This window comes from Vicugna pacos, chromosome 14 (assembly GCF_048564905.1).
Source record: "Vicugna pacos chromosome 14, VicPac4, whole genome shotgun sequence".
NCBI lineage: Eukaryota > Metazoa > Chordata > Mammalia > Artiodactyla > Camelidae > Vicugna > Vicugna pacos.
In genome coordinates, this window is record NC_133000.1 from 10,594,187 (window position 1) to 10,619,086 (window position 24,900).

A 24,900-nucleotide genomic window follows, 5' to 3' on the forward strand; every position below is an offset into this window, starting at 1 on the left:
GGCCCTCGAGTGACTCTGTAAGCAGGGGTGCAGGTGGGCTGCAAACTGGAGGATCCACTGCAAATTTGTCTGAGATTCTCCTTTCTTCCAGTCAGCTCTGTGAATGCTGGCAAGGCTCATGTCTGCGGGGCAGGAGACTGAAGGATCCCTCTTTAGTGAGAATGACCAGCCCAAAACATGACAGCTGGGAGTTACCCACACAAAACAGCCCCACCAGTTTCATCTGCAGTGAAGTCCACCAGTGGGTCAGAGTTCTCTGACCCTGATGGCTTTTTGGTGTCATGGTAAAAGATACCAGAGGATAAACTTTAAAGATAAAAACAAACATAAAGAAAAAAATTGGAGCAACAGAAACAATGCAAGGAAAGGAGAAATGTCAAAGTTTTAAACAAGACATTAAGAGAAGTAGTGGAAGATACTGTAGGCATGAAACAAGAACAGATTTAGGAAAATGAATACTGGAATACGAGAGTTGTCAGAAGTTGAAATTTGGATAGCAGAAATAAAAATTCAAAAGGAGGGTTGAGGAAATCTCAAAAGAAGAAAAACAGGGATGATAAAGTCATGGAATCAGCAGGGAGGTTCTACATCTGTTTTATAAGAGAAGAGAGAGAGTAGATGTCACAGAAATGACTAAAGGACATTTCTCAGAGCTCCAGGCCATGTTAGGTGTCCAGAGTTAGGGGGCCTACCGAGTACTCAACAGACGCATGAAAAACAGCTACATTAAGTCTCTGAATCATGATCTTTCAAAACCTTCTGGAGAAAAAAGCTTCCAAAGCCGGGTGGAAACAACATGCCACAGACAAAGAACCAAGATTAGATTATCTACAGAACTGGACTTTTCCACAGAAACACTGAGCGCCAAAGACAACAGAGCAGTGCTTTCCAAATCCGGAGGAGCTAGATCTCCAGCCTGTAATTCTTTCTGCAGCTGACTGTTAAACAGGCATGAGGGCAGAAGGCAGACACGTCTTCACATGCAGGGTCTCGCAGTTCCTCACAGTCTTGAGGAGTTCAAGAAAGAATGTGCTCCACTAAAATGGGGTGTGAACCAAGGGGAACCAGACCCCGGACAGGGGCTGTGCAGGCCAGAAACCACTAGGAAGGTTAGAGGTGCTGAGACATCCCCAAGGAGAAGATGGAACTGATGCCCCTGAGGGAGAGTGAGCCAGAGTAAGAGTCAGATCCGGCTAAGTAATGCCAGCAGAAAATTCCAGATAGTTATTATCTTTAAGAAAACAGAAACGATGGTCGGTCCTGTAATCCTCTGGCATGCCACGGCTCAGATCTGAGCTCTCCTCACCCAGCGAGAACAATCAGCACTGATCTAAGCAAACCTTATCTTAAAACTCTATTAGGAGCTCAAGAGAACGACATACTTATCCACTGATTTCCTATTTTGGAAAGTAATATCTAAAACTGAAAAACTGAGAAAGCCACGCGGACCCACTCTTCTGAATATGAAAGCAAACACCACAGACACACAGTAAAGAAATGAAAGTGACTATGGTGAGGGAGTAGGAACGGGGCAGGGGGGTGTGTGTGGAAGGAGATGGGGCAAAAGACAACATTTTCTTGTTGCCTGATGGAGTGACTTTAAATCATAAACATAACACACGGATTTTAAAAAATTCATTGGAAAAAATATATATTTCAAAAAACCCCACCCATTTTAAAAATTACTCATAAATTAGGTCAAATTATACCTTAACATTAAATGGAAAAAATTTAGGTGAAGTACAATGTGGAAGATGGAGATTATATATATATATTTAACATTTACCATTACCCATGTTCAGGGGCTGTAATTCTGAATCAAAGGGATGCCTATAATTTCAGCAATACTCCTTGATGTCTTCTAACACCTAATAACCCTACTTGCCTTGGATTTCCTGAAAGTTATGGGAAAAATTTCAATGAATCTTTCAACTAAGTCCTTTGAAAAAAAAACCTAAGGTGACACTGATACGGAAATGAGCAGATGCACAAATTGGCTTCTAAAACTTACGCTGCATAAGAAAAAATAAATCTGCTCTTTAGTCTTTTTTTTATTTAAGTGCAGGAACAGAGATGTTTAAATAAAAACAACTGAGGAAACATTTCCATGGTGAAGGGTACATACTGTTAGGCTGATGATACATGCGTACGGGGTGCGTCTCCTTTATGGGCACAAGATAAATGTAAGTGGATCCCAAAGAGAGACATGAGAGGCTAAAATTTTAAGTCACGCTAATGCTGTGTCAATCAAATAGCACATAAATAACTAAAAAGCATGCACATGAACATAAAATTTAAAGAAGAAAAAAATAAAAGCATGCTCTTTAACCTAAAAAAAAAAACCCCATAAAACCCTAGAACTGTGCTGACTAATACCATAGCTACTGGGCATTTGAAATGTGACTAGTCTGAACTGAGATATACTAGTACAAAGAAAAGGATATAAAATAGCTCAGTATTTTTTCATACCGAGTGCATGCTGAAATGACTATGTTTATATTGCGTTAAATACAGTATTAAAATAAATTTCATCTTTCTTTTTACTTTTTAAATTGTGGCTACGAGAAAATTTACAATTACATATATGGCTTGCATTTTTGTCTTGTATTACATTTATATTGGGCAATGCTGCCTTAGAACAACCCTGACAAGGAAACTTCATGCTTTTTAAGTTATCAACCCTAATTTTCAGCTATCGACGCTAACCCTAATGTTCGCCATTTCTAAATCCTTCCTTTCAAACTACAAAAACCTAGTTCTTTGACTCTAGATCTGTTCATAATAGCTGATTAAAAAATATCTCATGCAGAAGGAGGGCTTTACTTCTAGAGTGGCCTCTTAAATTAGATTCTCTGATTTTGGAGTCCATTAACTATCAGTATATTTTATTCTTCAACATAATAGAAACATATATCTAAATCTGAAGACCAAATATACCTTACTTAAAAATTTTTAGTCTAGGAAAAAATATTTAAAAACATGTCTGATAATTTTAATTCTGAAAGTACAGTTTCTTTAAAGTTATTTGGGAGGATTATATGACATCTGTTTCTAGAGAGAGAACTGATCTTTGCAAATAGATGCATGAAAGTCACAGACTAAAAAAACATCTCCTGAAACTGTTATGCAGACTCCCACCATGAAGAGAATTCACACAGAACCAGGACCAACACTAAGTATGTATTAATTCTTTCAGTAATATAGACCGAGGACCCACGACGTGCCAGGCTCTCTCTTAGACAGTGGGATGTACTCGTAAGCAAAATCAGACAGGATTCTTGCTCTTGTGGAGAAACATTACAGATAAAGCACTACGGATGTGGCAGGTGCTATGAGGAAAGGCTATGGTGTGACACAGCGTGTAACCGGGGGCGTGACCTCGTCTGGAGAGTGAGGCAGGTTGATGGAGGGACGGGCTGGGGAGAAGGGAAGAGTCCACACGTGGAGACTCAGGTGGGTGAGAGCATACAATGGATACTACACTGCCCATCTATATCCCTTCAGGGCCCTGGGAAAACACGGAAAGGCAATGGGAAGCCAGTGAAAGATTCAAAGCCACTGAAAGAGTCAAAGAACAGGTGCTCTTGACTGATCACTTTTAGTCTCTGGAAAGACCCCTTGGGCTGCAGCAAAGGACATGATGTTCTGGATGGTGGTGAAGACGAAGAGAAATGAAGGGACATAAAAGCTCAAGTCAACAGGCCTCGTCGCGGGTTGGCTATGTGGAGGGGCCGTGGGGCAGGTCGGAATGACCCCACAGTTTCAGGCTTCTGTGTGACGGTGTTACTCACTGAACAGGCTGACAGCGGAGGTGAGGTCTGGGACAAAGAGAGGCTGAGGGAACAGGATGTTCCGAGAGAGAGAGCTCAGAAGTACTGAAGGCTGTGGATGGGTTAAGACAGTGAGTGGTCATATTACACATGACCAAGGGATTCACTAACTTAAGGTTAACTAGAGGCTCAGACGGGAGGAGGAGTGGGCTGTGAGCAGGCAGGGGGCAGGTGGAAACAGTGCCTGCAGACCCCTCTTCCAACAACAGGCTGACTGTGGAAGGAAAGAGGGCTGGAGCTGGAGGGTGCTGGGGTGGGGGTGTCAATGGAGAGGGGTATTTTTAATGGCAAGAGAAATTTACACTTGTTTTAAAAACTGATGGGAAAGATGTGGTTGAAGGAAAAGGCTGAATACACAAGAGAGAAAGTACAGGACTGGGTTCTTAGGAGGCTCTTCAGAGGTTGAAGGGCTGGTCTTAGGTGGGAGAGGGAACGTACTCCTGGAAAGGAAAGGAAAGAAGAGAAAATGGGTTCCTTCTTTTGCTTTGATATTTCTGAGCTTTTCTTTTTATCTTCAAAGGAAAAAAAGGAAACTTAAGGAAACAGGATGTTTTCAGGCCTCTCAATTTATACTGTCTACAATTACAGTGAATACATAACTTTATACCCTATGTTTGGTTTTAGATTTTCAAAATAACAGATTAAGTTTACGTATGTAAGTGTCAATTTTGTTTATACCTGGATGTTCATTATGAGAACATGGGGCTGCCTCTCATTACCTGGAAAAATGCTGTATAAGAAGATACACATTCCGGTTAGGAACCTACCATCGTTCGATGTGTAGAGATGAAAACGTCCGTGAAGCTGCTTCTCGAGTTAATAATTTGAACCCACACTGTGTGTCCCTGATTCCTCTGACACAAAGGAACCACACCAGAAAGTGGAACCCATACATGAGAAGAGTACGGAAGTAAGAACGCTGAAACAAAGACAAAATAGAAATGGCTTTTCCATTTATCCGTAAAGGAGACATTGAAAACACCTGGCTGCAGACAACTGCATCTTAATACTGAATTCCCTGGGTAGATCCTACATATGAACGCCATTGTTCCATTAGTTGTGCTGGCTAAGTCTGTTCTAGAAGCTGAGGATGCCTATTGCTCAGAGCTGGGCTGCGGGGCCAGGACGTAGTTACTCGCTTCCTGGAGGCTGAGTCAGACAAGAGGAATCACATTACCTGTGAGACTTAGGGATGCTCTCTGCCAGAAGCATAACAAAGCAGGTCTGGGGCTGCTCTGAGCAAGGAGAATGTTTCATTCCCCTTCTATTTTGTGCCTCCCTGCCCAACTATATTTCAGTTTCAAAAAAGGTGAATTACCAGAGTACCTTGGAAAAACAAAACACTAAGATTTGAACCTGAAGTTCGATACCTGGCTAATGAGAATACTGACAGAAGAGAGACAGCAGAGGTCACAAAAGCCACAGACTAGATAGGAGCCTGAAACAAAAACCCAGTCTCTCCAAGTCTGACAGATATCTGATTAAATACATTTTAACAATTAAGTTCTTTAATACTTTGGATATTTAACTTAAGTAGTCTTTAATCCTACCTGAGTATTCACTACTGTTAACAGTGATTAATCTTGTAATTAGCAGTAATGTGACATATGTGCCATTATTCATTACCATTGCAAACTTTAAAACGTAAGAATAATAGATCATTAGTCATCACTGTACTCAAGACTTCCCTATATAGAATTAAAAAAATAGACAGCTTAAAATCTTCCATAATTATGGTAGTACACACATGGAATGACAGATGACCTATGCAAATGAGCCTCCCAGTAAGACTCTATGTAGAATATTTACTATCTCATACTAGTAAATAAAGGTCCCTTCCTCCTTTTGGCTTTTGTTTTTCATAATTATAATCTTTAGCATCACTCTTCATGCGCATGGCTTTTTCTACCCCCATGGAACAGAAAGAACCATGACTCAACAGTGGTAAGATGACACAGGAGAAAAAGGCCTGAACTGAGCAGACCTGTATTTGAGTCCTGGCTCCGTTAATAATGAGCAGGCGGACCTTGAGCAAGTTACTTCCACTCTCTAAATCTCACTTTCCTCATCTAGAATGAAAATGCCTGCCTCACAAAGTTACTGTAAGGATTAAATGAGATAATATTAAAGCCTTTAGCCAAGTGTTTGGTAAGAGAAACTCAATGAATGCATTTAATAAGGGAGAAAGACCTGAAAACTCATTTCCTCTTCCTGACCACAATTTCACTTGTGTATTGCACAAGGCAAGAAGGGAAGGAAGAATAAAACACTTATCTACAGGGTATTAAAACACACTTTTTGAAAAGATCTAGCACTCCTCATTTATCACCTGGAATCATTCGTTATGTTTTGATGTAAATATGTCTTACCTCTAAGTAGGTAGGGCAGAAACCTCATCTTAAAAATACTGTGGGAATCTCACAACTTGCTCAGTGCCTTCCATTTAAAGTATTTCCAATAAATACTGGTTGGCTGATTAAACCTCCAAAAGAGCATTTATGCTTTGGAAAGGAACAAACAATTGAAAGATAGAAAAATAAAAATGAAAAGGTAGAAAAATAATACCTATAAACTATTCTCCTTGAATGATTTTCAGAGTGATTTAGATGAGCTTACTAGTTACCAAATAAAAATATTCATCACTGCTTTGGCTTGGACATTAATAGAAGGTTTTTTGTTTGTTTTAGGATAATGGCTACTTTTTAAAAAGTAAATGTGGAGCTCATATGAAGACCTTAACTTATTTGATTTCTAACATATTTAAAAGCATAAAAATATAATCTACAGAGGAATCTTTCTTTAATTTTTAAAACTTGGCAAAATATCTTAAAATTAGAAGACATCTAAAAACATATTATGGGATGGACATAGTTACATGAAGCTAACAGTCATATAGAGTAGATATTTAAAAACATGAAGAAAAAGACATTCGCTACTTCAATATTAACAATAATCCTTAATGTTTATGAAATGTAAACAAGGAATTCAGGTGAAATTTAACACTAACTGATAATTTTATTATCTTAAAATAAGAAGTTAATAAGAAGTCCCAAGACTTAAGCAGAGACTCTTCAAAGAAAATCTAAAGACATCAAACAGTAATGGATTATATTTTGAGTCCTTTAAAAGTGAGAAACTTGAAAACACCGAGAGAATATAAACATCACTCTTGGAACTGTTACGTGGGCATATGAACACTTTTAAGGATGCTTGAAAGACTCCATTGGTGCTGTATTGTCACGCACGTTTGTCTTCCAAGAGAGCAACAGGGCGGACAGCAGGATGAACGGAGAATGTGTGTAAAGGTATTTAGGAAAGATAAGTCTGAAAACTATACAGTTAAGCTACTCAAGTTGCTGTTTACTATCTTGATTAATAGTGTTACCACTTCCGCATTGTCCACAGATTGAGCACCACAAAGGTTTATATTACTGACAGCACATTAAGAGAAAACCCAAGCAGCTGGGAAATGGAAGGCCATGCTGCAGTTTCTTGGACACGTGGCAGGTGGACATGTACCTCTTGGAGAAGACCTTCTGTAAGGCAGATACGGCTCCATGAGAATCGCCTAGACTACAGGTCTGCTCAGCAGGAGTTTACACAGCGGCTGAGAGGACGACTGCCGATCCCTAGTCAGTGGACCATTTATCCTTTTTCTACAAGAGTAGCAGCCAATTCTGTAGGGCCCAAACGCATCACACCAATCACTGACTTTCAGAGATGGAGGCATGGATGGATGGATGACAGGATAAATTATAAACATGTAGATCCTGGGATAGATCCCTTGATTACTGGCTAAAAGCAGTGGGGAAAAGAAGATTTAGACCATCGCACAGTCTCATCTAAATACTATCCTGGAAAAAATTCAGAGCTTTCAATTAATGGACGTTCTAAGTGAAAAGAATTTAAACCATTAAAAACAAAACCCCAAAACACAGTTTGTTTCTATTGTTGCCAACAGTACAGATCCCAACTATTTTTTTGCCTAGATCACTCCAAATGTTTCCTAATTGCTACTTTCTTTTTCTTCAATCATTTTTTCCTTTCCAAGTAGATTACCTCTTTTTTCCCTATTTATGTATTTTTTTAAAAGGAAAAAAAATTTATTCACAAAACCCTTAAATTAATGTCTATTTTCATTAAGTGTTTTGTTTGAATAGGTGTTTTTCATACAATTACATTGTATTTACAATATCATACTATTTTCATATAACTTAATATTTTAGTATTTCCCCATGTTATTGTACAGTCTCCATTATCATCTATTTTATTGGCTGCCTGACATTTCATCCAGGGGAAGTATCTATGCTGTCTAGTGTTAGAGTTTAGTATTTTATAATTTCCAGTACTTTACAGTTATAAATTGTGTGCTGAACATCATGCACATACACTTTTCCTTTCCTTACCTCTTGTGCATCAGTAGAGTGATGACGGTGACTAGTTAATCTCAAACTCTCAGTTTTAAATTTCTAGGAGTTTGATATTTCTATGTTTAATAGATTAACCTTTTCTAAATACCAGTAAGAGTCCATAGGGTTATAGAGTTACATCTAGATGCTGAACATGTTAAATAACTTATTTCTTATAAAAAAGGAGAGTTCAGGTTCTCACATTTGAGCAAAATCCTTAAGAGGTTTTATGACTCTACCATTAGTATATCTTGGGGAAAAAAATTGGAATTTTTTTTATGTCTTACTTCAGAATCATTGAGGGAAAGGCTCAATCTTTTATTCCTTTTGTTCTCAAACTCTGGTATGCATCAGGTGACCTGGGAAAATATTAAAAATGCAGACTCCTGGTCCCAGAGCTAGAGTCTGATTTAGTGTGTCTGGGATTGGCCTAGGAATGTGCATTAAAAAAGAAAAAAAAGCTCCTCAGATAATTCTAACCTTATGCTGAAAAATCTGGCTTCATTCTCAATCTACCTGATCACTCTAATAGATGAACCATTGAGAATACAATACACAATTACTATGCTTGATACATTAGATCTACATTTTTAAGTGAAACAATGATTAAAATAAAAAAGATTGCATAGAATAATTCCTGTTTATATTTTTCCCTCCAGGTTACTCCAGCTTCTTCTTTAGCCTAATCTATAAATTACAACCTGAAGGTTAATGTCATCAGTGATTTTTTTTTTTGAATATACTGAAAGGGCAGTACAATGTTACAAATATGAAGGTATAATGCTTTTCTAAGAGAAATAGTTAAAAAGATTTAAACTTTGAATAAAACTTAAAATATAGTACTTAAGTATGCTGACATGGGAAAAACTAAAGGCAAGTTGATAGGTTTAGAAATGCATTATTTGGAGAAACTTGCCTTATAACTGAATGGGGACTCTCTTTGTGTCTTTAAAAATAAAAAAATCAAAGAGCTCCTTGTATACTAAATTGAAGTGAAGTCTACATCCTTGTATAATCATGGAAAAAAAAAATCAATTCCTAAATGTGCCAATCTTTTCTTTCGAAAGGACCCTCATTTTTATAAGATTAAGTATGAAAGCTTATTTGATGCTAATATTTATGTAAAAAAAGGAAAAAGACGCTGATCTATGGTTGATGAAAGCCTCACCTGAGCAATTGATTCTTTTTCCAGATGAGCTCGAGATCCACATGCAATAGCCATTTGATCCTGAGGAAAAAAGCAATGAAATAATTTTTCCATATTTAAGTATCATTAATAGAAATATTTATTTTCAACATGAACATCTTTTTAGAAACTGATTGTTTTTTTAAAGTAACATTAGTTGGGGAGGGTACAACTCAGTGGTAGTGCACATACCTAGCATGAACAAGGTCCTGGGTTCAATCCCCAGTACCTCCATTAAAAAAATTAATTTAAAAAAAACCTAATTACCCCCCTAATAAATAAAATTAAATATATATATATTAAAAAATAAAAGATAAAGATCTATACTAATAAAATATAATTAAAAAAATAAAGTAACATTAAATATTTTTAAAGGTTTATTGAGAAGTTCAGAATATGTACACCTTAAAGAAGTATAACTGTATTTACTAAGATGACACTATTCAGGGCTGAATATATGGGGCATGTATTATTTCAAAATTCACATATTTAAATAACTTTTCTAATTAAAAGACTGTATCAACATAATTATAAGAAAAATTAGTAATATTAGAAAAGGGTTATCTGTAGACAGTATGATTTTACATATAATTATTACATTCTGGAAAATCCAAGAATATCAACTGAAAGACTACTACAAATAATAAGAGAATGTAAAAAGATGAGAGGGCACAAGATGAATAGATATATAGTATTTCAGCCTTTATATGTACAAGTAATAATCAGAAGATATCTTTTATATATTTCTGTATTTATAACATCAATAAAAAAGAGAAATCTATAAATAAACTTTACAAGGTATGTGGTAAGATCTAAGTAAAGGGAACATGTAAATGTAACCAAGGGAAACAAAAGAATCTGGACATACTGTGACCACGGACGAGAGGATGCAACGGCACGACTGAAAAGCCAGCGCTCCCCAGCTAATCTTTAAAGTTAAGGCCATACCAACAGACATATCAAGATAACTTTTCATTGATTTAGATAAGCTGATCTGGAATATTGGGGGGAAAAAAGAACCAAGAAGAGCCAAGCAAATTCTAAAAGTGAGGAAGGACTAGCTCCAGAGGATTTAAAAATATAAAGCTGTAACAATTAAAACTGAGGTACTAGAATGTAAATAGATAAATCTATGGATCAGAATGGAAAGGCCGGGGGGAGGGTATAGTTCAAGTGGTAGAGCGCATGCTTAGCATACACAAGGTTCTGGGTTCAATCCCCTGTACCTCCTCTAAAATAAATAAATAAATAACACATCCCTCCCCCCCTCAAAAAGAATGGAAAGGCCAGAAGGCCAGAAACACACACACACAAAACATATGGGTGCTTAAGAGTATGATAAAGATGACATTTTAAATCAGTGGAGAAAAGATGCTGTGGTCTATTTGGTAGCCATTTGGAAATCATATTAAATGGACCTGAGGCAAATGCTAACTAGGACATACTCCAGATATATCAGATTTAAGTGTAAAATATCAGAAGTAAGTCTTAAGTGATCCCAAAGACAGCACAAATACACAAAACCCAGAAAACATGAATTTGACAATAAAATTTTAAAAAATTGTGTGGCACAACAGCAAAGATCCAACCATATTAAAAATTAAAAAACAAATAAATTAGGGACAAATAATGGTAATTTATACTACAGACAAAAGGTCAATTTTCAAAATGCAGAAAGTGCTCCTACAAATTACTAAGAAAAGTACTACCCAACTCAGTCGGAAAAGAGTGGTAAAATCTATGAAAAGAGAGTTCATAAAAGGAGGAAGTGAAAATAGCTCTTTAACAACTGAAAAAATCCTTACCTCAGTAACACTTAGCAATGCAAATAAAACCTATCAGTTTTTCCCATATACGCACTCTATATGGACAGCAATTTGAAAACTCTTACCACAATTACAAATATATATACAATTTGGCCCAGCAATTCCGCAACTAGGAATTCTTCCCATAATAAACCTGCTTGTGTGTAAAAAACATTCATGGACAGTTGATCACTTGACTGCTGTCTGAAGCAGCAAAAGGGACTAGCTATGAAGCTGTGCATGAGGAAGCACATGAGGAAGCACGTGAGGAAGCACTCTGATGTACACATAAGGCTCAATCTCCCAGATATATTGTTAAATGGAAACAACAGAACAGTGGCTAGTGTGTTACAATTTGCATTTTTCAAATAAAGAGTGTGTATATATATATATATGTATATATATATTTTCTAGATGGAGATACAAGAAATGGATAACACTGTTCCTTCTGGGAGTAACTAGGCAGATACTAACTAGGACATACTCCAGATACATCAGATTTAAGTGTAAAATGGGACTGAGAAATGAGGGGCAGAACTAGGTTCACTGTATCCGTTCTTAGACCAACCATCTGAATTTTGAACCATTCATCAAAATAAAATTAAAATGTGTTCATTGTAAAGAAATTGGCAAGCATATAAATTTACATACATAATACAATTATTATAGAGAGAAAAGTCATGTAAATCTCACTGCCTAAAAGCAGTCACTGATAACATTTTGTATACTGTGTTCTTTTTGCCTCTGCATTTAAAAAAATCATAACTGAAATTAATCCATGTATATCACGCTTTTTTTCACTTGAATTAATCTGAAAATTTCATATATTCAGGTTTGTTGTTTTTGAGCTTTTGGTTGTGGGTATTTTCAAACATACACAGGAGTAGAGAATGTTAAGAACATGAAGTCCATGTACCCACCATCTGGCCTCAACACATGGCCAACTGCCAACCTCGCTTCCTCCAAAGCCTTTTACTACCACCCTACCCATCTGGAGATTATTTTGAAACAAATTCTAGGCAATACCAGTATCACACCCAAAACATTAAGAACAAATCCTCAACACCATCAGATATACAATCAGTTTTCAAATTTGCCCAATTACCTCATAAACATTTTCAGTTTGTTTAAATCAAGTGCCAAATAACATTTCTACAATTTGATTGTTTTTTTTTTTATCCCTGGGTTCCTCTTACCCCTTCTAAATTTTTTTCCTGCAATTTATTTGTTGAGGAAACCATGTAATTTGTCCTGTAGAGTGTGTTAGATTTTGTATTTTGCTGAGTGCACCCCCCCCCCAGTGACATTTAACATGTTCCTCTGTCCTCTGTATTTCCTGTAAACTGGCTGTTTGAGTTAGAGGCTTGATAAAATTCAGGTTTATTTTTCAAGAACTTGTCATAGTAGTTGTATGCCTTTTTTGTGTGTCAATTGTAAGGGCAGTATATTTCACCTTATAGATTAACAATATTTTCATTTACCTACGTGTTGACTATTTCTAATTTCATATTGTTATAAAGATGTCTAAAAGAACATCTTTGAATGTAAAACTAACTGTATTTTGGATTTCTTCCTTTGAGAAAGTCGTAGAACTGGAATACTAAAAGTATAAATGTTTTTAATGTATATGGGCCAAATTACTATTTAAATTAATTCCCACTGAGTATGATATTTTACTATTTCATCTATTGTTCTTGCCAGTTCTAATTATTTTCATTTAAATTTGTGAATTTGATACGGGGAAAATATAAACACACATGATCTAATTTTTTTAAATAAAAAGGTAAACTTTTGGGGAGTTTTTATTAGCTATCGACATTTTCTTTTGGAAATTACCTGTTATATACTTTGCTTACTATTTAATTTAGTAAGAATACTTTCTTCCCTTCTTTTTCTGGCAGAGGTATTTTGCCCAGGAAGGGAGAGAATAGTTTTCTTAAAGAAGAATCACATAAAAAGTTCAATTGTAAAATGCAGATAAGCTTTAACTTTGAATCCAAAAAGAGCAGAAACATTACTGAGCAATAGGCCAAAAAAAACCCTTCTACCTTTCAGACACTGAGTAGAGTTAAAATGTCATTTAACTAAACTAAAAACAAATAAAAAAACCCAGAAGCTTTCCTTTTAAAATCTCCTTTTCTTTCAGCATAAGTCTCTAAAAGCTTTTAAGAGAGTTTTGTGTATCTGTCATTCTGATACAAGATAATAATCTCATTATCAGATGGACTTCATCTAAACAGCTCTTAAAGTAGTCAGTTATTCTTCAGGAATAAAGGATATTCTTGTTTTAAAAACTGCCCGTATTAGAAAATGTATGTAGACATGGAGTCTCTTTCTTTTAAGCTATTCCAGACAATAGCTGAATTTCTTATGGCTTTTTTAAAAAGAGTATTTTAGTTACTATGACAGCTGGCTTATAAAAGCAGTAAAAAGTGGTACTGTAATATATTCTAGAAAGAAATGCTTCATCAGAATCTCTCTCTCTCTCCTGTACTGCTTCAGTTTTCTCACAACTCACTGGAGAGAAGAAATAGACTAGAAGAATTACGGAAATCCAATTTATATTAACAAGTATAAAAAAGTAACATCAGAATTAGTTCTGAAAATCAAGCACAAAGACTAATGTTAATAATCAGAAGTTACTGAGTGCCAAACACATGCTAACACTGGACAGACATTTCAATGATTTTAATCATTACCTCAGGATTATGAACTTGGGCTCAGTGTCCTTATGTCACAGATGAGGAAAATGAGCTGGATGGATTAACTTGCCCAAGTTCACATGGGATTTGAATCTAGATCTATTTGAACTTCACATCCAAAGTTAAGAAACATACTGAAATGGAAATGGAACTCCAACAGACAAAACTGACTCCACATGAGGTAGATACAGGAAAAAAAGTTGAAACAGTATAGAAATTAGTTAAACAAAAGAAAGTCAGATAGTAAAATTAGTCATATTCACCCAGTATGAGCAGAAATGAAAAACTTGATATATGAAGCAAACTAGTGAGTTAAGGAAAAGTTTTATTTATTAAAAAAATAAGTTTTGATTAAAAAAATTCTTTCCCTCCCCTCTTTTTGTGCAAAAGCAGTATGAGTTCATTGTTAAAAATAAATGAGAAAATTAATCTAAAAATATAAATTTGAAAAGAGATCCATAGTTCCCCCATCCAGAGACAACTGATGTTAACATTTTACTTTATAGATAAATATATCCATATATATTCAGATGTTTAAAATTTGCTTTTTTCACTTAATCATGTATAATGAAGAACCATCCTATATAATGACTTTAACCAGTGTTTGCACATTTTAGATTGTCTCTAGCTTTTTCCTCTCATTAAAAAACACCACTATATAAAAAAACAAGCAAAACTCTTTGAAAATTTATTTTTATACATTTTCTTAATTTTCTTAAGAAAAATCTTCTCAAATCTGGGCCAATGGATATGTATTGCTGGGTCAATGGATGTAAATTATTTAAGGCTTTTGATTCATACTTCTAACTTGTTCTAAAAAAAAATACTATATCAATCTGCTCAGACTCAACAGATAAATTTGGCAACACTCATTCTTTTTCTCTTTTATTTGATGAAAGGTGCCTTGCTACTTCCCTCCCTTTTAAATTAAAAGTATCTTCTGACAATCATGAGGATATTAAATTTACAAAAATTCCTGTGGTTAGGAAGAACTGTGGTTGTTAAGACCAAGGTTTGAATCTTCTAGAAAAGGGGTAATAAATACAGCCTGTGGGCCAAAGTCAGTCTGCTGCCTGGTTTTGAATGGCTAGTGAGCCAAAAGTGGTTTTTAAAAGGTTGTTAAAAAAAGAAGAATGTTGCAACGAAACCATATATGGTCCACAGAACCTAAAATATTTACAGGCAGACCTCAGAGATATCACGGGTTCGGTTCAGACCACAATAAAGCAAGAATCGCAATGAAGTGAGTCACACAAATGTTTTTGGTTTCCCAGTGCATATAAAAGTTATGTTTACACTGTGGACTACTACGACACTGTAGTCTGTTAAGTGTGCAATAGAATTATGTCTATGTTTTATTTATTTATTAAAAAAATTGGGGGGGGGAGGTAATTAGGTTTATTTATTTATTTTTAGAGGAGATACTGGAGATTGAACCCAGGACCTTGTGCATGCTAAGCATGTGCTCTAAAGCTTGAGCTATACCCTCCCCCCAATAGCATTATGTCTAAAAATATACTGTACATACCTTAATTAAAAAATAATGCTGTTATGCTGTACACCAGAAACTAATACATCATAAACTGATTATACTTCAATAAAAAAATATATATATATAAATAATGCTTTTGGAAAATGGTACTGATAAGACATGCTCAAGGCAGGGTTGCCACAAACATTCAATTTGTAAAAAATGCAGTATCTGAGTAGCACAGCAAGGCAAAATGCCCTAAAACGATGAATGCCTGTGTTCTCTGGCCCTTTACGGAAAGAGGCTGCTGTTCCCTGTCTAAGAGAGATGCACTTTCCAGCTAGGTTTGCTGGCGCTAAACAAAACACTTGCTCTGATAGGCAGACCTTGCCCTTCGGAGGTCTGGGAAACACACTTTGTGATCTGCTGAGACAGACTCTTATGGAAGTTTTATTATATACAATCTACCGCTTTTTATGTTTTTTAAGACTGCCTTTTAAATTTTCGCATTCTCTTTGTTAGATTTTCACAGAGATCTCGGCAAAACGCTTGTGTAACTCCCTGGTCTATAAAATAAACGATTTGGGAAGTGAAGGGATCCCTTTCGGAAGCTTGGTTATCCACCTACGTACTGCGAGGGTGAAACAAATATACCACGTTCTTAGACCTGCCCACATGGTCCACAGAAAAGGGAAGCAGTTAAGTGGCATGTTCTTCTGTTCTAGGAACAAGCAAGCCACGCATACACATAGGAAATGTTGGTATACCAAAACTTCACTTGGCCAAGGAGACAAAGGAACATCCGGGGTCATTAGTTAGCAATCACTGCAGATTGAATTGTGTGTGTGGTTAATATCTGTTTCCTATAATTTTTCTTAATGTAATTTTACTTGACATCTCTTTCATATCCATTACATTTAATTATCTGTGACCTTAAAAGCCTAAAAGCCAAGCTTGTTGAAAGTATGTCTAAATGAGAATTTAAGATATGAGTCATGGCCTGAGGAATTACTCTCTGATTATGGAGTACAGACATCTTGTCATCTGTTTCCCTGTTTAGGGACTTCTTTTATTCTATGTCAAGTAGTTAAGCCACTGAACAAGTGATCATCACACACTTTGTTTGATTACATAAAATCAAGCATATTTTTTTAACAAGAGGTAGAATAACTACCGGTTTGGAAATCGAAAAGCTGGGAGAAAATCTCTGCACATTAAAAAAATACAAATAAAATATTTGGAATCAGATGTAAATCCCTATTGCATTTGTTTGTCATACAAAGCTCTAATTAAATTATACACATTTAGTTCAGAACCTTAAAAGAATAATTATCTTCAGAAGAGAAATGTCAAGCAACTTTATTAAGTTCATCCAGTAAGAATAATCAGACGAGAACATGTGACCTGGTGACTCTAAGAGGAGATGCAGGTGAGAAGCACAGTGGCCCTTGAGCAACACAGGTTTGAACTGGGCTGGTGCAGGGAGGTGGGGGGTAGGCGCCCCTAACCCCCTCCTTGTTCAGGGGTCAGCTGTGATAAAAGATTTCTTATTGTTGCAGTTAAAAATAAAATCAGCTGGGAAGAAAGAAAACAACAGAAGCCACTGAAGAACACGCTGGAGAGCCTGGCAAACCAATGCTGTTTGTAAAGGACATTTAAGGCAGCTACTGCCATCTAGTGAGTCAGCCATGTAGTCATTACAGGACTTGACTACTCTGAAACCCATGTTCCTGTTTCATTATTTTCAGAACTATTCAAGTCACTTTTCATTAGGGCTGAAGGGAATATATGTCAGGCATGCTTATCCAATTTGTGGCTTAAATGAATTGAGAAGAGAAGAGCAACTGCATTAAAGGCAGAAGAAGAATCTACATCTTGAGAAGCGGAAACAGAATATGCTGGTGTGTAACAGGGATGAATTAAGAGCACACTTCTATTCCTAAACAGGACAAAGCAAAGGAAACACAGGAACAGAAATAACAGCTGGACCAGTATAAGGATGAGAGAGAAGGCTCAGTGGCAGTGCATGTAAAAAAGTTGGTCTTATGAGGTAACAAAGTCATGGTGTAATCAGATCCTCACCAGCTTCAGGATGATAAGAAATGTGCTATTTAAAAACTGAAATAACTACTGACAGCCCAAACTAGAGAAGACACACGGGAAACAGCTCTCACTCTCTGAAGGGTTGTCACAAAGAAGTAGAAATAGACTGTTTTGTGTAGCTACAAAAAATAGAACCAACCAAAGGGGCTGATTAAAAGGAGACAGATTTATATTTACTGTAAAGAGGGGCTTTATAACTGAGTTGGGAAGGATGAGAAGATTCCTTTTGATTTCTCTCTGCAAGTTAGGGGCAGAGGGTAAGTTTTCTGAGCACAACACCGAGTGTGCATAAGCTGTGTCAGAATTGGGAGTCCTAATTCAAAAATAATTCTCACTGGGTTGACTCAGAGACTATGGATTTTGGAACTTTAACGACTTATCAATTATCTTTCTTTTTCCACCTCTTCCAAACAGTGCTATATGATGCATATTGATTAAAAAATTTTTAATAAATTGAGTTCAAGTTAATTCAAGTAAGTTGTGATACCCTTAAATAATCAGGCATGTCTTGAGGTACCTAGAACAGGCTGTGAATCAACAGCTTAGTCATGACCATATACGTTAGTTCTTCAAATCTCAACATTTCTAGTAACAGTGCAGTGCACTGGATTATGATAAGGAACAAAAAGATGACATCAGAACTCCCGTCCTCTTTGGAGTAGTACACCGGGAACCAGATTCACTAGAGGAAGGTGCAGATTTTTTTCCTGTTTATAGTTTGGCTGACCCTCTAACTTTGGCCCCCCTGTAGAATTACATAAAGTCAGCTGCTAGCAACCTCACATCTTCCAGTCTCTCTCCCACTCTTAGGTCCCCATGCTAGAGAAATAATGCAAGAGAAACACTAATCAAGTCTCTGTGGGTTCTCTGGGGACAGAACCAGGAAATCAAAGCCAAGAACTTCACCAGTGGGATTTTTCTTTTAGCTTACCATGACTTACTAAGAGGTGGAAGAAAAACTTTTTTAGTAAGAGTGAACATATCACATATCCAATAATAATGTCATATATGACATAAAGAAGCCCTGTCCAACAGAACTTTCTAGGATTTTGGAAATGTTCTACATCTGTCTTAGCCAATAAGGTAGCTACCAGTCACAAGTTTTTGCAATGTGACCAGTGAGACCGAGGAACTAAACTTTTACTCAGTTTTAATTAGTTTGAATAACCACATGTGGCTGGTAGCTACTGCTTGAATAGTGCAGGTAAAAGGGATATTTTCAGAACTAATTTTTTTAAGAATTATATTAGTTAATGTATTTAGCATCTTTAAAAGGAAGGAGTGGGTGATAGCAGGGGGAAAACAGTATTTCACAAACTATGAAGTTAAATAGATTTTTTTTTCTAGAAAGAGGAATATGAGGTGAATTTTGAAAATTACTAAATTTTCTGTGTTTTTGGAGGTTTTGCTTTACTGGGTTTTACATGTGTTTTTGAATGAATAGGGATTATTTTAACAATTTTATAATAATAATGATCAGATCTAAAACAGGAGTACTTCATTCATGGATAGTCCTTATTTCTTGATCTTATTTTGGCCCTCAATTTGCTTCCTTAGTTCTGTCATTTCTCTTGTTATCACTCTGCTGTTTTTCATCTCACGTCCAAATGCTTTTGTTGCCAAACTCTTGTTTTCATTAAATGTTATTTCTTTAGCAAAAATACTTTTGTGTAATTTTATCCTTTTCCTTGGATTACATTGGCGGCTGGGGGTGGTGGGGCAGGGGGAGCACCCGAGAGCTCTGTGCAGCTTTGTGGGGTTACTTCGGTTCCTTGCTGTTGTGAGGTTTTGTTATGTCCTGTACAAGGGTAGGTACACTCCTCAGAGGAATGGATCTAATCACATGGACCTGTGACCAACCCAAACCCAGCTGGAAGCCCTGACAATGGTGAGTCCTAGCAATTTCTGCTTCTACTGAAATTCTGGGATTCTAGGTGATGGTAGGTAGGTGTATTGTTTGTTGTTGTCCATGGCTGCTAACTCATTCTCTCAGTCTGATTCTTTCCAGATTGGGAGTATTTGGTAAAAAGCTCAGAATCTGGTAAACTCATCTTCTTTCTATAAATGGCTTTTAAAAAGTGGGAATGGCACCAGGATTTTCTTTCTTTCCTAACTTCCACTTTTTTTTTAAATGTTGATACTGGCTTTATTCATAATTGCCAAATGGTAGAAAACAGTCCAAATGTCTTTCAACAGTTGAATGGATAAAGAAGCTGTGGTACACCCATACAAGGGAATACTACTTAGCAAGTAAGAGGAACAAATTAGTCATATACACAGCAACATGGATGAATCTCAAATGCATTACGCTGAGTGAAAGCTAACCTCTAGTTTTTGAAGCTATGGCATGAACTTGCACATAATCTTTTTTGAATGGTTGCTGCTTGTATTTTGTTTTTCTTTGTTTCATCAAAAATAAGGTTCTGTGATTCAGTTTCATTTCACATCTTAACCTAGAAGTCTCTGTCTAGGCTTTTAAATAAAAGCCTTAGCTGAATATGCATGATAAATATTAAAACTCTGGTACAAGTAAAGCAATTTAAAGTTGAAAGAGATAGACAGAGAGAATATTAAATAAGTAATTGTCAAGTGACTCTCAGAAAATGAGTGAATGTTTATAATGAAATGATTAGTTCTTCTGTGGGACTGTGTACAGGAATTTCACAGCAGAAAAAAAAAATCCCCCAATATTTTACCTTATAGATAAACACCATTTAAATTTTACTTCAAACCCCCTCTATTCCTGATTAAGTATCATTCAAACTGTATTCTTATACTCACAGGCCAGGGCTGTAGATCATTCAGTCCCTTTTCTAATTTCTCAACATCTGGAAACTTTGTGGCCCCATCAGCATCTGCCATAAGGATCTTTTCTCCCCGAGAACTGAATATACCCTGTATTTAAAAATTTCAATGAAAAGAAAGTTGCTTAAAATTAAAGGTAAATTCGGTGGCATTTCAATTTATTCTGCTTTATTTAAAATATCTAAGAATGAAATATTAGATGTGAAATGGCGAAAGGAGGCCACAGATCACTGGAAACAAATTACATTGACAGGATCTTTCCAAATGTATCTAATGTCTATTTCGTGATTTTAAAAACTCTGTGAGGTGATACAGTTAACACCTTGGAAAATATCAAGATAAGAAAATAGATTTTTGACAAACTAAAGATATTCTGCATCAGTAAGAATAAAAATGTAAAATACCTATCATAAATGTTGTATCTGTATTGTACATGTATTATGGTGCTTCAAAGGAATCAGGAGCTACCTGGAGCAGCAATATGAAGAACATATTGATGGAGAGATTGAACAAATACAGTATATGCAGCTTTGCTGTGAAATGCATTATAACATGATAGATTTTTAGTATTCTTTATTATGGAATTGAAAATATTTTAAATTAATTGTTAAATAAAGAAATGCAGAATGTCACTAAGATTCAGGAAGTATGGATAAGATATATTCAAATACTATTTTGTTATTTGAGGCATCTGACATTTAGAAAAATCATGCCACTCAATTTGAATTGATCGGTCTTTTGGGCAAAATGTGTCAGTAGTAAAAGTCTAAAAGACTCCACCTGACGTCCATGATCTGAACCCACCTAACCCTCTGGCCCATCTCTCCAGTCAAGCTCCATGGACCATTAGCAGCTCCTTTGCTGTGCCTTTGTTCATTTCCTTCTCCGTAAGCTCCCTGCGCTGACTTTCACCTGGACAATCCCTAATCCTACTTGAAGACTCCATTCAGAACTTAGCTCCTGTAGGAGGTCTTTGCTGCTCCTCCCAGATGGAGGTGGTGCCCCACTTTCTGCACATGCTTCTCCTGGAGCATTTCCAACACTAGTGAGCTGTGATATCCTGAGGGCAGGACAGGTATCTTCCAGTTCAGTGTGTCTAACGAGGTCCCTGGCATGCAGTGGGCATTCACATGTTAGCTGAGTAAATGAACGAAAGGATGGATTTAAAGCCCACAATGAATACTGCATCAATCCCATTTTCTTCCTCTCCTTTCTGCATATCCTGTGACCCAGTCAGAGCAAACTCACTGTTTCTAGTACACATCCTGAGAGTTCCTACTTCTGTCTTTTCCCGCTTCGCTGACTGGCATGCTTTTCTTTCAAATCTTTCTCCCTACAGGATCTGAGCAGTGAAGAGCATGGATTTCAGGGTTAAATTAACCCAGTCCAAACCTTGACTTAATCTCTGTGTGACCATGAGTAAGTCACTTATCTAAGCCTCAATTTCCTCATTTATATGATCAAAATAATAGGACCTCACTCACTGAGATGATGTGAGGAGGTTTCAATGTGATAATTATGTTCAAGTGGTACACTTATGGTCCAGCTCAAAATATTCAGCCAGCGTTCACCATCGTTGGAAGCCTGGCTTCAGCAACATTTCCTCATGTGTCCGAGGCTGCCAGTTACCCACCCAATACCCATTCTTTCCTTCTTCCTTACTAATGGAATCCTGATTTGGTCGTGAATGAAAATATTAGAAAAAACATTTCTCAGCCTTCCTTGGAAACAGGGGAGGCCCCATGATGCTCTTCTGGCCGATGAGATTTAAGTCAATCACTGGGCGGAGCTTCTGGGAAGGCTCCTTAAAAGGAGCAAACCAGGGAGCACACATCTACCTTCTGCCCTTACTCCTTCTGTCCGGAGGGTGGAGGCACCGTGCGTGCAGGGCGGGCAGGAGCCAGAGGGAGTGAGGTAGGAGCCTGGATTCCTGATGACACAGAGGGGCTGCTGAACTGCCTGCATCTAGACTTGTTATGGGGGGCAAAATAAATCAGTTAACCCCTAAGTCATCCAAGGCACTAGTGTTTGCATTTTCTTTCACACGTCTTGACTTCTGATCTTTTTTTCAGCGTATCTGATTCCTACCTGATGTGCCTCAGCTGAAAGTAACCTCTTCTTTCCTGGAATTTCCACTGCACATCATCGGTCCCTCTCTCTTAAGTACAATCACTGTTAGTATTAGATTGTAAATTGCATCAGGACAGACCCGTGTCAGATTTAGCTTAATACATGCTACGATGCTTTGCACAGTGCCTTCATGCAGGTAAAACTCGGTACACAAAAGCATTCTATGAACTTCAAAAAATCATATAATCTTATTATCTGGTGACTATGTCAAAGACATATGACAGATGGCAACATTTTAAACTTTAAGATATACGTATTTTCCTGAATCAGCCAGTGCATTAAGATACAGCATGATATTTTTGATTTGATCACATATATACATATACGCATGAAGTTATTATTAAAAGCAATTTGTCACTAACTGGGAAGGCTGGTATTCAACTAGCCAAGTGTAGAATTCACGTGTACTATAATCTGCAAAACAGGTTATTCAAAATATCTTTACATTTTAGATAAAAATGCTGAAACCATGCCTTACCATCCTAATAGCGCCGCCTTTCCCCCGATTCTTCACCAGCGTTATCACTCGTACTTTGTCACTTCCATGTTTCTGGCAATATTTAAAAGCCACCTGTCAGATTAGATGAAAGCAGAATAAAATTAATTCGAATTCCAAGATGGTAATACAAACTGGGTTTCTGATTTTGGCTTAAACACCGCCACTCTAGTTCTCTCTCCTCGGGACTAGATGACACCCAGCGCACATGCTGGTGGCCCAGAGGAGTTGAATTCCTGGTGCCAAGCTCTGTTACTGACCTACTAAGTTGAGTCACAATTCACTTTGCTGCAGGGGGAACACCGGAACAGGCAGCAGCCATCTCTTACTCTCGACTCCTCTGCCTAAGCCACTGAGCTGCTAGGAAAAATTAAAATAAAACCCATGCACTGACTGACTGGTACAGATTTGTGACTATGTGCCCAGTGATATTTAATGACTTGTTTTACTTGTCAGTAACCGACCTTCTTCCCCAGAGAAGCTGTCTGTAACCATTTCCCCCAAATCTCTCTCAAATTCCTCGCTCTCAGCAGAGAACTGCGCCATGACTTGTCCTCTTCTGAACCTTCATCTCTCCCTCTCTGCTGGCTCCTCAGCCTTAAACGTGCTCAAAACTCCAGCATCCTAGAATTTTTCCTTTCACTTCACTATTATCTTAAGCGACTGCTATTACTCTTTGATTTATTGTCAAGTCATGAAACAGTGATCTATACTTGCTGTCTACATCTTTTCATCACTCATCTGGTCTTCAAGCCCCCGGAGTGTGGCTCCTGCCCTTTGCTTTTCCACGTCCCTCTATAAAACCTCTTCATCCACGGCACCCTCGCCTTCTGACACTTGTTTCCACAGGCGGCTGTCAAGTTATTCTCATCTGGTGTTTGCACTCCTGTCAGGCCGGCTTGAGATTCAACTCAAACACGGTTTCTTCTTCCTAGCTTCCATGCTCATCCTGACCTTCTCCCACGAAAAAGGAGAGTGTAATTCTAATTATGTGTTCCTAAGGCACTTTCCCATTCGACTGTGACTTCACTCACCTGTACACCTTCCCTGCGGGAGCTCAAACCAGCACACTAAAAACTTTCCTTTGACGTCACTATTATCTTAAAACGTCATCATTTCTCTTTGATTTATAATCAAAGTCATGAAACAGTGATCTATATTTGCTTAGTTACAACTTCTCATCACTCATTTAGTAATGACCTGCAGACCCTCCCCACTAGGCTGTGAATTACTTAAAGGCAAAGATTAATATTTCTAGTGCTTGACACACAGCCTGGGGTTGATTAATCTCAGTGAACAAAAGCAGGTGTTTTCCTTCGTACTTGCTCCTGCTACAGGACTGTGGTGGGCATCATTAGCTGTCCATCCAGCAAACAATACCTCCTTCCTTGCTCTTTTGGCCCCAGTCTGCATAGTGACAGTGAGTGCAGTCCAAGGAGATGAATCATGATTGGTCCAAATCTTCTCTGCCAAGTACTTTCCCAGCCACTCTTGCAGGCATGGGTGGCCACATCAGCAAGTTCTGGCTTATGGACTCTACAGGAGGTCTGCTGGAGGATGGGAGCTTCTGGCAAAGATTTTTATTCCTGGTCAAAAAAGGAGAGAGGCACACAAAGATAATTCTTAATGCCCTGGATGTCTCTGACTGCTCCGGGATCAGCGGTATTTGGGGCGGTGGCCCATTCTGTGATGAAGGAGCGCGTGGGAACTGAAAAGCGGATCCAGCCACTTGACGCTGTCCAAATGCTGAAACGCTGACGTCCAGACCTCCTGGTACAGAGACAATTAGATGCCTTTTATTACCTAAGCTCCCCTCATGAGACACTTCCTTAATGACAAAAGTACTGAACACATCTGTGCTCGATGATGTATCTGATGTCTCCAGTATTCGATGTGAACTCCTCGAAGGCAGACAGGTCTCCATCTTTGTATTTCAGCACGAGCCCTAGCCCTTGACTCATAC

General features: G+C 37.4%; 1 protein-coding gene across 1 annotated transcript in view; it reads right to left on the minus strand.

Annotated features, from left to right (window-relative positions):
* Window positions 1-24,900, minus strand: part of ALG5 (ALG5 dolichyl-phosphate beta-glucosyltransferase) — a 36,377-nt gene that overhangs the window by 4,429 nt on the left and 7,048 nt on the right. The window contains exons 5-8 of the mRNA XM_072976150.1: window positions 22,920-23,012; window positions 20,288-20,401; window positions 9,408-9,467; window positions 4,598-4,749 (exon numbers count right to left, since the gene is read on the minus strand). Of these exons, the coding sequence (XP_072832251.1) occupies window positions 4,598-4,749; window positions 9,408-9,467; window positions 20,288-20,401; window positions 22,920-23,012 (419 nt within the window). The remainder of the gene's footprint in view (window positions 1-4,597; window positions 4,750-9,407; window positions 9,468-20,287; window positions 20,402-22,919; window positions 23,013-24,900) is intronic.